General features: G+C 38.0%; 2 protein-coding genes across 2 annotated transcripts in view; both read left to right on the top strand.

The window, feature by feature from the left end:
* The first annotated feature begins 12,130 nt into the window (after positions 1–12,130).
* Positions 12,131–17,186, top strand: part of LOC134752782 (uncharacterized) — a 157,256-nt gene continuing 152,200 nt past the window's right edge. Inside the window, exon 1 of the mRNA XM_063688483.1 lies at positions 12,131–12,386. The gene's annotated coding sequence lies outside the window, so the exon portion shown is untranslated. The remainder of the gene's footprint in view (positions 12,387–17,186) is intronic.
* On the top strand, positions 15,101–16,534 carry LOC134752610 (craniofacial development protein 2-like). Its single transcript, XM_063688280.1, has one exon. It carries the CDS (start codon positions 15,101–15,103, stop codon positions 16,532–16,534), a length of 1,434 nt encoding a protein of 477 aa, XP_063544350.1.

Genomic DNA, 17,186 nt, shown 5'->3' on the forward strand with positions numbered 1-17,186 from the left:
AGCCCTATAAAGATTTTTTTGTTGTTTTTTTTTTCATTGTGTTTTTTGTATATTACTTTGGGGTTCCGTATAGGGGAACGAAAATTTTGTTATTTTTGCGCTACCACGCATGGTTTAGGAGATATAGCTCTATAAAGATTTTTTCCTGTTTTTTTTTTTGTTTTTTTTTTTTAGGAATTAATTAAGGGTTTCTTAAAGGGGAACGAAAAATTGATTATTTTTGCGCTACGATGCACGATTTAGGAGATGCAGCCCTATAAAGATTTTTTTTTCCATTGTGTTTTTGTATATTAGGGGTTCCATAAAGGGGAACAAAAATTTGATTATTTTTGCGCTACGACGGTTTAGGAGATACAGCCCTAAAAAGTTTTTTTTTTGTTTTTTTTATTGCGTTTTTTTTAAATATAAATTAATGGTTACATAAACGGGACCGAAACGTTTATTTTTGCGCTACGACGCACGGTTTAGGAGATACAGCCCTATAAAGATTTTTTTCCTCTTTTTTTTCTTTTTTGCGTTTTTAAATCTTAATTAGGGGCTTCTTAAAGGGGAGCGAAAATTTGATTATTTTTGCGCTACGATGCACGATTTAGGAGATACAGCTAATACAGCCCTATAAAGATTTTGTTTCTTTTTTTCATTGTATTTTTCATGTATTACTTTTGGGTTACATAAAGGGGAACGAAAATTTTATTATTTTTGCGCTACGACGCATGGTTTAGGAGATACAGTCCTATATTTTTTTTACAATGCATGTGCTCGAAAAGTGCGTTTCCTACGGAGCCATATCGTGCGGAAAGTACTGCTTTTCCGCACTAGTGCTTTTTGTTTTCAATTTTTTTTACAGTACATATGGTGCTACTTTCTCGCACTAGTGCGGAAAAGAGCACTTACCGTGCATATGTCGAAAGTTTAAAGGGCCATATGTACTGTAAAACGTACGATACACGTGCGAATAGGTAATTCGCAACTCGTGTCGATTCAAAACACTCCTTTTAATAATTAAACTTATTTGCCATAATATGTTTTTTTATTTACTCGCACAATGCATAATAAAACATTGTATGATACACGTGCGTAAAGATGATTTCCGCACTTGTTGCATAAAAAGCAAATTTTTTAATCAAAGAATAAAAGAAAGTCACGGTATTAATAACCAAATTTTACTTTAGTGGTACCTTTCACTGTCACAAATGTATGTGGCGTTCACGTAAACGCGATATTTTTAAGATTTCCCTGCGCAATGTTGCCAGCTCGCTCGCAAATCAAACATGTACTTACAGTTCTTTTGCATAATGGTGACATTGTACAATATCTATAAGTTTTAAATAGGTAAAAGATAATTCGACGCATTCTTTGCTTGCTTGTTGCTTGTTGTTGTGTTGTTTGCGTAACTTCTTTGAATAAGTTGCGTTAATTTGGCGCACAGGCGAAGTAAACATGCGTTGCGTACTGCAAGGTCACGCCGCGGCCCCACCCTGCACGGCCTCCGTTGCCCATTCAGACCGCCCGCTAGCTTCGTTTGAACGCAAATAATATTTTTGTAATATTTGTTTATGCAGTGGATGCAAGTGACACAAATTCATACATCTTATTTATCCCGCATTTCAAATTAATAAGATGTAAACTCTAATATCTTTAATATTCTTTTGTAACGGTGACAGCCTGTTACAACAAAATCATCAAATATCTTATGAAGCTATGCCTTAATAAGACACAAAATCATTTAATGGACCTATTTAAACGATTAAATTCGACCTAAGTAATTTTTTTTACTCTAATTTTTTTTTGTGTCATTTAGAATATTATGACATAGTATCAGATTGCAGTGGACGTAATTGACACAAACTATGTTTTCACACTAAAAACACTATCCTAAATGCAACACAGTTACATGTTTTCTCTCGAATATTTTTTTCTCCAAAATAATTCAAAATAAAAAATAATTACCACAAAATAACAAATTACTAGAAAAGCAAATTATATATATGACACAAAACAAAATGTAAGATTTACATCTTAACAAAGTATTCATAAGCGAAAACAGAATTGACTTTAATATTTTTATAACCTAGGGGTCAAAATATAGCCAGCGGTACAGGTCTAATTGAAGTCAACGGGAAGTAACCAATAAATTTTGATGTCGAATGAGTGTCGAAAATAAGTCGAAATATACGTTTTTTGTGGCATAAACGGCCGGCCATTTTTTTTTTACGTTAACTTAGAAGTATGATTTTTTTACAGCTTCAAGGGACTGTGGACCTGAGTATATGTTTTTAATTTCAACTCGATAATTCCACGCGTTCCCGAGATAAAGGGTCTTGACTTGACAGACAGACGGACGGACGGATGTATGAACGGACGAACAACAAAGAGATGCTATAAGGGTTCAGTTTGAGGTACGCAACACTAAAATTACCCTTTTTCATTGCTTTCGAGTGTAATATTAGGCTACCTATAAGTTGAAATTTCATCATTAATTGACCCTAAGCAGTGATACGCACAAAGGATACGAAAGTTATCCCAATGTATCCCATTCCTTGTTACATTTCTACTTAAAACCATTTAAAATTCCCCATTAAGAGTGATCTTAGCTACAAAATGGACCAAATACAAAAAAAAACAAATAAAAGTGAGGCGCTCTAAGCCGAACGGAGGCTGGTATGACTGTCCCGCTCTCGCGTGGCGGGAGGGTGCTGTCTCGTTCTCACATCTCATTGCCCTTAGACGTGTGACATCCCTGCGGGCTTAACTTCGCGGTTTAGGGTTGGCGATGATTAGTTATTTTTATTTGACATTTATTTTGATAAAAATAGTGATTAAATGATAATACAGGTCAACTTTAGCCAGTCTTCTCCGAGACCACGGGGGGACAACGCCGTCCTCGAAACGTCGGAGGTAAATTTAAAACTTATTTTACGCGATTAAGTCCCGTCGTTGTGAATATTAATAATACAGGTTTTTGGAGGATTTTTATATTCTTTAGAATGAGAAGGATTTTAAGTGATTTTAAGAGTCCCCAGCAAACTTGGTTCTCCATACAAACGTAGTTATGCTCTCGTTTTAAAACGACTAGCTATAATGAGCTATAATATATTGCTCTGAAACTTTGTACTTACAATGGGATACGATATATCTAGGTCTGTAATTAGTTTATGTAGCTTCAGATACCATAGTTAAAAAAATAAAGCGAATTTAAGTTTTTCATACAAAAACTTGTTTTTGCTCTATTTCGATTGTTTTATTTACTAGAGCTATGTAAACTAATTTCGGACCTAGATATACCTCATATCATTGTATGTGCAAAGTTTTATTACAATCCAACACGTAGTTTTAAAATGAGAACGGAACTCCGTTTGTATGGGAAGGTGAAATTCGGCCGAGCTTGCCGGGGACTCGCGGGTACTGTATCTGTTCTGCCCGGGGCCTGACACTCTTTGATAGAGAAAGATAGTCTTATTGTGATTCCTATAAGAGGAAAGAGAAAATAGTGACATGCTTTGTCCTTATCACCGACCGGGTGGCATCATTAGGTAGGCAATGGCGAAATACCGAAATTTATAAAAGTGAAAGAGAAAAAATCCTATGGTGCCAAATTTTATATGTATATTTTTTCTCTTAACCTCGGTCGCTTGGTGGCACGTCTATAACTACTTGTATATACCATAGAATAACTTATACTAGAGCGGTACTGTCATAGTAAATTTTGTAACCCCAGTAAATTCACTGCCATCTGTCGACACACTTTAAAACTAAAAATACATATTTATAAAAATACGATAAAATGTATTTAAATATGGATAAATGATTTTTTTTATTTGCATTAATTATTTTTATGATTTTGACCCATGTTCTTTCACTGATATGCGTTAAAATTGTTAAATAACAAACGAAACCGTCAACGCCATCTATACGACAGTTGGCCAAAGCTAGTAGCGCCCTCTGAACGAGAATCAAATTTTCTTGATTTTCGAGGCACGTTTATTCCTTAGACTGTATCCATCTATTACGGAGTTATATCTATCTTTGTATATACTATGTCTATGGTTCTGCCGTTCTGTGGTCCAGTTCCCGAAACTCAGTGGCAACCCTACAAGCCGGCTGCGCATAAAATCAATATTTATGGACGACGATACATTTCACCTCAGCCCCACCTAGACGGACAAACGTACATATAGCTATGTAGCTATAGGTAACGCGAGACCCGGGCATAGGCGGCCTTTAGAACAAGTAGCTTCTTTTGTATTTTCTAGGACAAATAAAGGCTTAGATTCAATGAATTCATTCTTTATACCTAATAAAAATGCGATTTGCCAAATTGAGGATGCACAGTACGGACTTTAATTGTTGAGCCATTTAGGGTTCAAACTAATTTGGTTGCCAATACTAACGGTATAACTATGCATACAGCTATAAGTAATGCGAGGCCCGGGCATTGGTGACCTTTAGAAAAGTAGCTTCTTTTGTATTTTCTGCATTTGTAGGGTAAATAAACTAAATAGAGCCTTATTGCGGTTTTCATAACAGCGGTGGCCTCTATATTTTTTTTTCTATCTGGCTTTTACTACTCACTCCTCTGGCGCAGCGACCCTTAAGTGTGTCTTGGCCTCCAACACGACAGTTCGCCACTGATCCCGGTCCTGTGCAGTTTCTCGCCAGTCTTGGACCTGGAGCTCGCGCAGATCAGCGTCCACCACATCCGCCCATCGGTACCTAGGTCGCCCGACCGGGCTTTTACTCTCTGCAATTTTGCACAGGGTGAATTTGCCAATGTCGGTTTTTGACTTTCACACGTGAGGAGAATGTTCGGTATTCTCCACAATCGATATTAGCCTCAATTAGCTATTATTCGTTTTTAATCTGTCATTTTGTATGTATTTGTAATAATAATAATAATAAAGAAAATGATAAAACATAAATTGTAGCGCGTTTATAAATAAGGGGAAGGGGGTTAGGCCTAGAGCTTGATAAAAAAAATGCTAAAATTAAATAATTTATTTTGTGTAATAAATGCGATTTACCAAAGTGAGGAAGGATGTAGTCGAAATGCTGATTTACGGAATGGCGGTAACCAGGTTGCGGTAAAAAGAAGACTCAATTAAGGACTGGTCTCGGGCGGGACTTAGTAAAACTTATTATAATTTCTTTTCTTTGTAACTTTTTTTCAAAATAATATGTAAACTAAATTTTTTCTAACACATATTTTAGACATAAAAGTCTTTTTATTTATTTTATTATCGATTTAGTCGCAAAAATGTAAAATTTATAGATTTAGTCGGTGTAATTGTATACCTTTCGTTACGTAATAGAAATAAGTACTGATTTCTATAAGCACGTCTTCTCATCTTGCCGTATCAATTTTATGAAAACAGACTCACTGAATTAGTAATGTTTTTTTTCTGATGGACGTTTAGGTAAACGCGCGTAAAGCACTAGTTTTGTCGGTCTTATTTGTAATTTTCGTAAAGATTGGACTGCTAAAAATGGTAATTTTGTATTACATATATCCTGTACTCCACCTTTAATAGACTACATTTTTGTTATTATGACTTTGAAGTAGTGTAAATGAAAGTTAGACGAAATCAATTTTCTACAGAAATTACTTTAAAACAAGTCACAATTTCTCTGAAAATCGACTTAATTAAACTTAAAGTCTTAAACAATTTGCAACATTTGCCGAAACTGTTATTTTACATCGTTCTGTATAATTTAACACCATAATGTTTTGGTGAATTTTTAAAACTGCCCCTTCTCTTTATATACTCCCGGTGACGCACGCTCGCGACCTCATTATTAAAAGGCAAGATGAGAAGACGTGCTAATAGAAACCAATACTTGTTATTTAGATATTACGTAACAAAACGTGTACAAAATTATCCACTAAATTTTTGCTCTAAAATCCTTACAGGCCTCTTAAAACTTTTTAACTTTAATGAGAATGATAGCAGAAAGGTGGGACTCGGATATCCTCAGCCGATATACCGACCTTCATGTCGTACGACCTAGGAAATAAGTATTTTTATGTTTTTACTAGCTTTTGCCCGCGACTTCGTCTGCGTGGACTTAGTAACCCCAGCTAGAGTAAGAATAGTGCATGGAGAAAATCTTATAGCAATTATTCAATTTGAGCATATTATGCACACAAATTAGCAGACACTTCATTAATTATCTCAATTCCACCCCGCTTTTTACTTTCTTAAGGGATGATTTTCGGGATAAAAACTGTCCTATGTCCTTCTCAGGGACTCAACCTATCTCTATGCCAAATTTCATCTAAATCGATTCAGCGGTTTAAGCGTGAAGAGGGAACACACAGACAGACTTTCGCATTTATAATATTAAGTATGGATGTAATAGGTAGTTTACTAATGTAGTTTTATAAGAGTCTTGTAACTAACAATTTATGGATCTCAGCTATCTGAAAATAAATAATTTTTATTTTTATTTATTTATTTTATTAATTGATTAGGCAAAGGTTCTCCTTTTCTGAAGTCGGTTATAAAACAACATGGCCGCATTAGCGGAATAGGAACGGTGCATGCTAATCTTTGGGACCATTATTCTAGTTGTCACTTTTTAGGGAAGCGGGGTGACCATGGTTTTTGGTATTCGGTAGATTAATATCAAATAATGTATGTGCACTTTAAGGTCGATTAGAGTCCGACTAAACTAACTTTGCACCGATGTGAGCAGAACCAAATGAGGGAGTGTCATATTTTCATATAAATTAAGTAGGTACAGTCAAGGCCGGCATAAATATGTATACATTCCCAAAGTTTCAATAATATGTGTACGCTCTTACACCTTGAACAATAAAGTCGTGTTCACATATTTTTGAGCCATTTGTCTGGATCGATATTTTTGCCTTTGCGCTACTATCAGATATATCGGAAAGGCTCTTTAACATGAAATAAATACACCCAAGTTTTTTCACACCTTTTGCCATACCTGTATTATTTTATTTTCATTTACCGTATTATTGAAATTGATTTTAACGAGTTCAAGTTGTGGAAAATTACATAAGTTGATTATGTGTATGTAAGTTTAGAATAAATTTAAAAGTGGAAAAATTACCGCCTTGGATGAGACTTTGAACTCACGGCCTCTGGATCGATACTCCAGCGCTCTGCCAACTAAGCCACCAAGACCTCATCCACAGTCAGCAAATCTTCCCACTATATGGGTCTAGGGGACCCATATATAGTGGGGGGGGGGGGGGGGGGTTTGATATATGTACCTAAGTGTCACTCAATTTATTCATTATGTATGTATTATTATTTTTGTGCACCGAGGGTTCCGTGCAAAAAAAAAATATTTTTATTTCACGGGAAGTACCTTGTAGGTTTTGATTTGAGGGACAGTAGTCCTGACTATTTGATATAAATTCCAGCTTGATACCTCCACGCGTTCCTGAGAAAAAGGGTCTTGACAGACAGACAGACGGACGGACAACAAAGTGATCCTATAAGAGTTCCGTGTTTTCCTTTCGAGGTACGGAACCCTAAAAAGAGTGTCAGTAGCTGAGAACCTTATTTTCCCAAGTCTGGTGAAAACCTCATAGACCATAGCATAGACAAAAAATAAATAATTTATTTGATCTCGAAGCATATGCACCCTACTGCAAGCAACGGCAGCTGCACTCGTCTCCGGTTACTTTATACTCTTAATAGAAAAAGTGGTAAAAAAAATACGGCTGCCCAAACAGACGCAAATAAGTTTACCCACGTTTTCTATAATTCTAATGCATTTTGTGCTACACCACAGAATAAATTATAGTACTGTACAGAAGGTTCACTCTGTTACAAAACGCGTCCATTACGACAGATATGGCCGCTAGGTGGCGCAAGCGCGAGCAGGCGTCCCTTCCATAGCGGTGCGCGGCAACTACTATGGCTAGACACCAAAATTGGTGTGGGCCGCATGTACTTGTAGCGACGCGACGAAATCGCGGAGTGAGCCACGCCTGGCCACACAGTGATGATTAATAGCCTGCTCATAAGCTGTTTCTGTAGTCTATGGACGCTTGTAACAAGGGCTTTTTCGATAGATCCTTTAATATCCGATAACACCTATAAATGCACTTAGTGAAGAAGTTACAACATAACGTGTACAGTCGCCATCAGATATATCGGTCCAAGGTGCTCAAAATTATCTCAACGTGAACTAATCTTTAACGTTTTGATAATAGAATAGAAGCTTTGTTTGGATACTTGTGAACACCGCTTCGACGTATCTGATGGCTCTCAGTAGCTCATTCCACAGCTTTGTTCAATGTAGGTATATAATAATAGATCTAAGTTATCAAGAGACTGACAAAAAAACTATATTTTTGATTTAACATACTTAATCTCAATAGTTACTTTGAATGCCTAAAATAATCCATAACGATCATAGATTCTGTCATCGGTAATCACTAATTACTAATGCCAGTTCCACTTCTAAACTTACGTACGTTTATTACCAACTTACATATACCGCTTGATAAAGCGCCACCTTCAAACAGAAACATCTTAAAATATACTAATAACTATTGGTTTCACATTTCTCCCGCCCGCAAAGAAATCATTGCAAAATGCAAACACTGTACTTTAGAAATAAAAGTTGCAAGTTCCAATTTATTGCCAATAAGAAAGCAATCTTATTATCAGAACGATAAGGTATTTATTAAAAACGGGAAAATTTGAATTTAGAACATTTCCGCGTCTTTAGAATCCCATCCCACATATTACACAAAACTGTGTAAGGCGCAGTTCGAAATTCGAACACCGCCGAACACTGAGCAACTCAGTGGAAATCCGTTAAGTCTTATATTACCTTAAGATTGCCCTTTTTCACAAACTAAGCCATTCCAATATAAACCTTACATTTTCAGTCTTAAAGTGCAAATTGCAAGTACAGATTTTTGTAAATTATGTCCATGTCAAATAATTTTAACCCTTAAGTTAAACTAGCCAGCGTTTATACGTCCACATCAAAAAGTCGTATCTCATTATTAGGTTCATACTGACATACGCCCTTTCGATTTTATGTTTGTGTCTTGCGCTCGTTTGATGGAAAACGTATGTAAGCGTAAGGTCATTGCTCCTTGTTCATGTCCATTTTTACTTGAGCTGCCTTGTGTCTATGCGGTTGAGTTTTCATAGCGTGAGCGGGGGAAAGCGGTGCAAAGGCGGGGTTCAGGGTAAGATGGTTGCTTCGCTGGTTGACAGGTTGACATAGCTATTGCTTGTTTTGTTACTGCATGTAGGTTTGTTAATCAATAAGGTGTTTTTGAGCGGTAGGATGTCTTTGTGTGGTGACCTATCTAGTGTCTCGTAAATGAAAACTCGTATTGCTTATAATACGTGGGCTTGGCTTGGCTTGGTATCTGGCATGCATTAGACATTACATCAGCATACAGCACATCCATCTCGCTCGCGCTTACGCTCAGTGAGAGTGAGAGAAGAACACGAACCCACGGGGCCTTTTAAGTCTTCGTTTTTTTATTATTATTTTTAAAACACAAAATACAGTAAAAGTGAAAATATGACCTTGGACATTGGACGTGACGTGATTCACGTGATACAATATTCAATCATAATAAGTATTTCATAAATTTGGTATTAGACCAGGAAATGAATGCCCAAAAAAAGTTATAGAGATAGATGAATTCAGCATTAAGCAGCAGCAAAATTAAGATAAATGAATTCAGCACCCCCGATTTATACGAAAACGATACCAAACCAGGCCTAGCAGCTTCACTGATGTAGACAATCAAGATAAAAATGAGAGCCCTAAATAAACCTTCAAGAGCGGATATCTCAAAAACTATACAAGATATCGAAAAACTTGACTTAATAAAACTTGTAACAAATTAAATCACTTTTCATTTTGTATAAGTGGCCATGTCGCTCAGATGCATAGTTTCCGAGATATAATCGAAAAATGGAACCTTCAAACCCCACTCTCCCCCCCAGCACAAGGGTTACGGTCGGGGACTTTTGATATGTTCACCTCCTAACTAGTCCAAACAAAGCTACGAAGTTAAAAATTGTGTTCCTTGCATTTCCCTCTATACCTTTTTTTGGGCATTTATTTCCTGGCCTATATACAATATATATTTTCGCTAATGAAAAAAAGGACACAGGCGTCACAGCCAAAAAGGTAGGATTAGGATCTTGTCGTCATTAGAAGATCGATTAAATCAATATAAATAACCGAAAATAACCGTAACAGGTTAGTCGAGTTTCCAATAATCGGTTATGAAATGTCAAAATAATCGGTTATAACCGATTATTTCGGTTACGGTTATAACCGATTTGCATTCCCTAGTGTAAATATTTCTACAGCAGTTCAACAGCTCCATTTCGATTTTTAATTATTTTGTGCCAGAAATTTGCTGCCTTTATTTTTAATAGTGCGGGGACAAAATTTTCATCATTAACTATCGATATTTTTAGTTATTTGATTACTTTCAAAATACAAAACCTGGAAGTATCTAAACTTATAGCTTTCGTAATAGTACCTATCTAACTTAAAATGCATTTATTGATAGATATGTTGTTTTTTGCCTGATTAATTGACTAGGTAGGTAATTGTTTTCGGGAAGCACCACTGCTTTTACTTTTTTTTTATAAATTGAAATACATAATTATCAGGCAACTAATCGCCATTAGATTTTTATTCAAACAAGCTTACTATACGGCCCGCTTGATGGTAAGTGGTTACTGGTTACATATCGTAGTCTTTGGACTAAAAATAGGTATCTCATGCATATAGGTATATCTCTGGTGTTGCAGGCGTCCATAGGCTACGGTGACTACTTACCAGTTGGGCCGTATGCTTGTTTGCCACCGACGTGGTATAAGAATAATTTAAAAAGTGGAGTCAACAATTTTTTAAGTGTGGATTTCTCTGACTACTACAAATAGGAAATGTTTACTTAGAATTTGCGTACTAAGCGATAAAACTAGCTATTCTCTGTAGACGCATTACTTTGGATTTAAAGTCCTATAACGTTCTAACTGCATTAAAATATCAAGGCTACTTAAGACTTTTTGCAATTTGACGTTCGCATTGTTAAACACGCAACTGTTGCGACAGTTCAAAAAAGGTCGTAAGTAACACAAAAATACAAGCCAATATGACCTCTTTGTCAACTGTCGGAGAGCATTGTTAAAACCGGGCTTTATCTATCCATCGTTACTTATAACTGGCCAGGTAGCCACGGAAAGAGACAACCTAACGCCACAACAAGCATTTACACTGGACTGCAAAGAAACGCTCAATCGATACAATATAAACGGACAAACCGCCATTTTGACGAAAACCGCTCGACCTACGCGCTCATAGACTACACCGTTGGAAAGAACAGAAAAAAATAGCCTAAAATAGTGTGCAATACGTCGGTATAAACTGTAATAACGGCCCGACGGTTGAACGTTTAGGTTTTAAACGTCGAACGCGGATCGTAATCTGCGATCAAAATGGCGGCCGTCTTACGAGCGAGAGAGTCCGATTCGAATTTGGAAAATTGGTGTTTTTTTTTTCTGTTGTAAAGAGAGCAGTATAGTATAAGGTTAGGCGGAGAACAGGAGGGGCGATCTGAGGCAAAGCGGTGTGAAGGGAAAAGTGTCGTGGACAGATGAGGAGCGCTGTCGCGGGATAGGTCCGGCGATCCGCAGATGGGATACAGGCGCAAGATAGATCCTTTGGATTTTTTTTTGTGTTGGCAAAGAAAACAACGCAAATAAAATTATACTTAGAAATGTTAGTTCTAGGTTTATAATTAAAAGAAAAGAAACAAAAAATCAAACAGAGTTAACAATCATCCTCGGAAATACAAAAACAAACCTCATTATGCCTCAGAACACAGGTCATTCTTTAACATCTCATCTGTATTTAGTAATAAGAGAAAAATAAACAAAAATATCATGCAATCCGCACCTTCGTGCAAGGCATTGGGGAGAAGATAACGTAACAGGTTTTTTGTTTTTCTCTTCTTAGTCAGCTTGTGATTTTAAGTAGAGGAAACAAAATATCCCTTATCTCAAAAAATGGGACGGGGCACTTTTATTAAACGGCAAGGTAAACAAGCCAACATTGTCTAGCATAGCACTTTCCGCATTCATGGTCGAGTCGAGCTTATCTCGTGACATATCCCCGTCCCAACAACCCCGCGCACACCGGCTACCTATCTTTCAGTGCACGTACGCGCGCGGGGGGGCAACGCGGGAGGGGTCGCGCGGAGCCATCTTGCCAGCGGCCGCCGATCCGAGCGCGTCTCGCGACCCAGCGCTCATAATTCGCATTAATTACCTACCAAAACCAGTGAAATACTTAAAAAAAAACTAGTGTTTTATAGTGTACAAGTGTTGTGTTGTGCTCTCGGATTGTTCGTGTGAAAGGTGAGTGTGCTTTGTTGGACAATTATCGTTCCCATCGATTCGACCGCGGGAGGGGAGACGCCGTCCTTTTATATCTTTTGTTGTTTTGTAACTAAATCAATAATTTTAGTTGCCGGACCGCTCTTAATTCGTGTTTCGTGACGGATACGATTTGATTCGAACGCTGAGCGAAGTTTTTAGCTGAAAAGTGGTGTGTTATTGATGAAAATAGTGACATTCGTATTGAGATTGGTATGTTTTCGTTTTTCGTTATCTATAAATAGCTTGTTGAAGAATGCATTCATTAATGAAACGCATTGTTCAAATATTATCAACGCTACGCTTATCATGACATATATTATGATGTCGTAATCGTTATTCATACTTATAGGTATTATCGTTTGCGGTTAAGATAGATAATTCACCGAAAAACCGGTTTTTAAGTTAACATTACTAATATCAATAGAGTCAAATGGGAATTTAATTTGTTTTGGTTAAACACTACTACTTAAACACTACTAAAATGTATATGCATGTTTTACTAATAATGTTGTCATACTCGTCACCTGTCTTGTGGTATGCCATTTAGCATAAATACACGCCTAAATACATAACTTGTTTCTAGACAAAGGAAACGTTACCTGTACTTATCTACCTCAGCAGTGCATGACCTTAAAAGCACGGTTTTATACCGATTCATAACTCGATGTAGATAATACTAAATAAACAATCTCTTATTCATAATGAAAGTTTAAAGACCGATAAAGTGTTACATCACTAGTGATAAGACAACAAAGGCCGTTTAAAAACATAAACAATTGAAATAAAACTATGAAAACGGATTATATCGCGTATATTGAATTTATAATACATCCCGACGTTTCGAACTCTTTACAGCGTTCGTGGTCGTGGTGGTTCGTGGTAAAGAGTTCGAAACGTCGGGATGTATTATAAATTCAATATACGCGATATAATCCGTTTTCATAGTTTTATTTCATGAGTAACTATCGCGGTAACCGAAGACAATATTATAAACAATTGAATTATCGAACGTAATCATTTGAATATAGAACGATGTACGAACGTCGTTTGTTCGTTTGAAACAGCGCTATGGCGGATAGCGGATACAACACATCGAGCATAAAATAATTGCATTCGCTTCGCACCGCGGCTTGGTCTTAAATATTACCCTGATGCGTAGAAATAGCGATATGGCCGATCGGAAACCTCTCCAACCGCGATCATCTGAAATTTGTCGCGTAATCCCACAGACAAGGCGGGTCAGCTTTTTTTACACTGTCAGTTTATGATCGTATAATATAACCATCGTACTTGCTTGGGTGTGTGTTCTTATTAAATCGCTCGCGTGAGAATGCTGAATCACTGGCCATTACGCTTTTAAAAAGGTCTGTTGTTCTTGGACCGATGTGAGTTTGGACGCGAATATTAATGATCTTAGATTAGTCATGAATCGGACACTGCCAAATAAATCCAGCAGCAACATTGTTCACTGACCACCGGTGGAGCTTATTTCCTTGCAATAAAGCCGAACTTCAGTTTAAAAAAAGCGGCGAAGTGCGAGTCGGGCTCGCGCACGGAGGGTTCCGTATCATTACGCAAAAAAACGGCAAAAAATCACGTTTGTTGTATGGGAGCCCCACCTAAACATTTATTTTATTATGTTTTTAGTATTTGTTGTTATAGCGGCAACAGAAATACATCATCTGTGAAAATTTCAACTGTCTAGCTATCACGGTTCATGAGATACAGCCTGGTGACAGACGGACGGGCAGCGAAGTCTTAGTAATAGGATCCCGTGCACGGAACCATAAAACCATGCCTTGTAAGAGTTGTAAGTAATGAAGTAAAGTCAATAAATCGCAGTTTAATGAATGTATCAATAATACGACAGTACAATTGGAAAGCCGATGGAACCTTGTCCTCGTTTCGTACAGTACGGAACGTTTTATGTTCGATGGAAAAACAATCTACCTATGGACTTGAGGCCGATACATAATACATACCTTTTTTAGGGTTCCGTACCCAAAGGGTAAAAACGGGACCCTATTACTAAGACTCCACTGTCCGTCTGTCTGTCACCAGGCTGTATCTCATTAACCGTGATAGCTAGACAGCTGAAATTTTCACAGATGATATATTTCTGATACCGCTATAACAACAAATACTAAAAACAGAATAAAATAAATATTTAAGTGGGGCTCCCATACAACAAACGTGATTATTTATGCCTTTTTTGCGTCATGGTACGAAACCCTTCGTGCGCGAGTCCGACTCGCACTTGTCCGGTTTTTTTTTTGTTATTAAGCTTCCGAAAAAAATCTAATCACTACTTATGCCTGGCTTATAATTAATATTATGGATATTAAGGCATGGTTCCCGGGGGAGCCTCACCCCTAGAGAACGCGTCCCAGGTGGCGGATAGGGAAACGCTCGGCAGATATGCAGGGTAGGGGTGAAATAAAATAGCCCCCGCGGACCAACAGGCCGGAGATGGAAACTTCGTTAACAAACCCCTGGATTCGGGCTTCTTCGACATCATCGGAGGTGAGGCCGACTACAGTGCTGGGTGTTTGGGCTGGAGCACGCAGAAGAGTTGGCGGCGGAGGAGTCCTGCATGGACCAACGGCGACACTCATGCTTTGCAGCAAAGCAATAGTCTTGGTGTCAGGTGGCAACCGACCGTAAAAACCAATAGCCAATTATATATATTAATCATGAGGCCAAACCACAATAAAATAAAGAGAACTAATGCTAGGGCGTCCCCCTCAAGCGACGGGTACTATGGATATGCTGCAAATGCTAGGGCGTCCCCCAGAAGCGACGAAAACCCGGATCACCGACTCGCTGTACCACTGTTCGAATTACGCATAGCTACTTGGAACATTGGTACAATGACAGGACGCAGTGCCGAACTAAGTGCAATTTTAGAACGACGTCGCATAAACCTATGCTGTGTGCAGGAAACAAAGTGGAAGGGCGCCAAATCACGGCAAATCGGAAAAGGTTTCAAACTCATTTACAACGGTATAGAAAACACCAAGAATGGTGTTGGAATAGTATTAGACAAATACCTTAGTGAGAACGTTGTAGAAATCAATAGAATTAGTGACCGCATCATGTCCGTGAAGATCGCATTAGAAAAACAACCATGCCTTAACGTCCTTTCCGTCTATGCACCACAAGTTAACTGCCAAGAAGCCGAAAAACAGCAATTCTGGGAAGACCTCCATGATCTGTTAAAAACACTGCCGGCAACAGAGCAAAAAGTGGTATGTGGTGATTTGAATGGCCATGTGGGAAAAGACAGGGACGGTTTCGAAGGTTATCATGGTGGCTTTGGTTTCGGCCGACAAAACAGTGAAGGCGCTACTATTATGGAATTTGCTGCCTCCCAAAATCTTGCAGTTGTTAATACCTTCTTTCAAAAGAAGGAAGAACATTTGATCACATATAAGAGTGGAAGGGCAAAGACGCAGATAGACTATATTTTGATTGATAAACAAAACCTAAAACAAATCAAAGACTGCAAGATAATTCCGGGGGAACCCCTCACTTCCCAACACAGGCTACTATTAGCGGCTCTAAAACTTAGAAAACCTGTTAAAATTATAAGACCTAAAGTGGAAAATATAAAGTGGCATGAGCTTAAAACGGAAAAGGGGAACTCTCTACGGAAAAAGATAGCGAATTTTATGTGCGAACACCCCCCAAGAGATAACACTCCTACAGAAATCTGGAAGAAATTTGAAAATCACTGTGTCAATGCAGCAAAGCTAGAGCTAGGAACTAGTAAAGGAGCCCTACACAATACGAAAGATACTAAATGGTGGAACACTCAGGCCAAAGACAGTGTTTCTGAAAAGAAACGTCTATTTAAAATTTGGCAGAAATCTGGTTCGCCGGAAGATAAAGAGCTGTATCAATCTGCAAAGAAAACTGCCAGAAGAACGGTAGCAACTGAAAAGGAAAGAGCTAACATCGATCTATACCAACGCCTGGAACTAGCAACTGACACTGACGTATACAAAATAGCTAAACATAGATATAACGATTGCAAAGACTTCAGAATTACAAAATACATTAAAAACGAAGAAGGGCTGCTACTTACAGACAACGCGGACATATGTAAAAGGTGGCATAGGCTTTAACAACATCCTGACCACCGATACAATGCCCGATGCCTGGCGTAAGAGTGTGTTGGTCCCATTCTACAAGAACAAGGGAGATGTCCGGGACTGTGCAAACTTTCGTGGCATCAAACTTACATCCCACACTCTCAAAATCTGGGAACGTGTACTCTGTGAGCGCCTTCAACCTCTAATAACGCTAACTCAAAATCAATTCGGATTCGTTTCTGGAAAAGGAACTACTGACGCAATTCATGCAATCAGACTAGTGATGGAACAAGCCCGCGATACCAAACAAAACCTATGGATAGTATTCATAGACCTCGAGAAAGCGTTCGACCGCGTACCGAGAACAATAATATGGGAAGCCCTTAGAAGCCAAAATGTCCCCGAATGCTACGTGAGACTCATAATGGACATGTACAACAACGTGGAAACTTGCGTTAGAAGCCCAGCTGGTACGTCAAAGAGTTTCAATATAGAAGTAGGAGTACACCAAGGCAGCGCGCTAAGTCCCATGTTATTCAACATAACTATGAACTATTTGACATCGCATATCCAGAAACCCACACCATGGAACCTCCTTTACGCGGATGACGTGGCGCTTATCTCAAGCAACAAACTCGAAGCTGAACAAAAAAAAAAAAAAAAAAAAATTGGAACTATGGAGGAG

The sequence above is a fragment of the Cydia strobilella genome, chromosome 25 (genome assembly GCF_947568885.1).
Source record: "Cydia strobilella chromosome 25, ilCydStro3.1, whole genome shotgun sequence".
In the NCBI taxonomy this organism is placed as follows: domain Eukaryota; kingdom Metazoa; phylum Arthropoda; class Insecta; order Lepidoptera; family Tortricidae; genus Cydia; species Cydia strobilella.

Bases quoted from the DNA above. Each gene is read 5' to 3' on its own strand.
- LOC134752610 (XM_063688280.1), top strand. From the start codon at position 15,101: ATGAGGCCAAACCACAATAAAATAAAGAGAACTAATGCTAGGGCGTCC.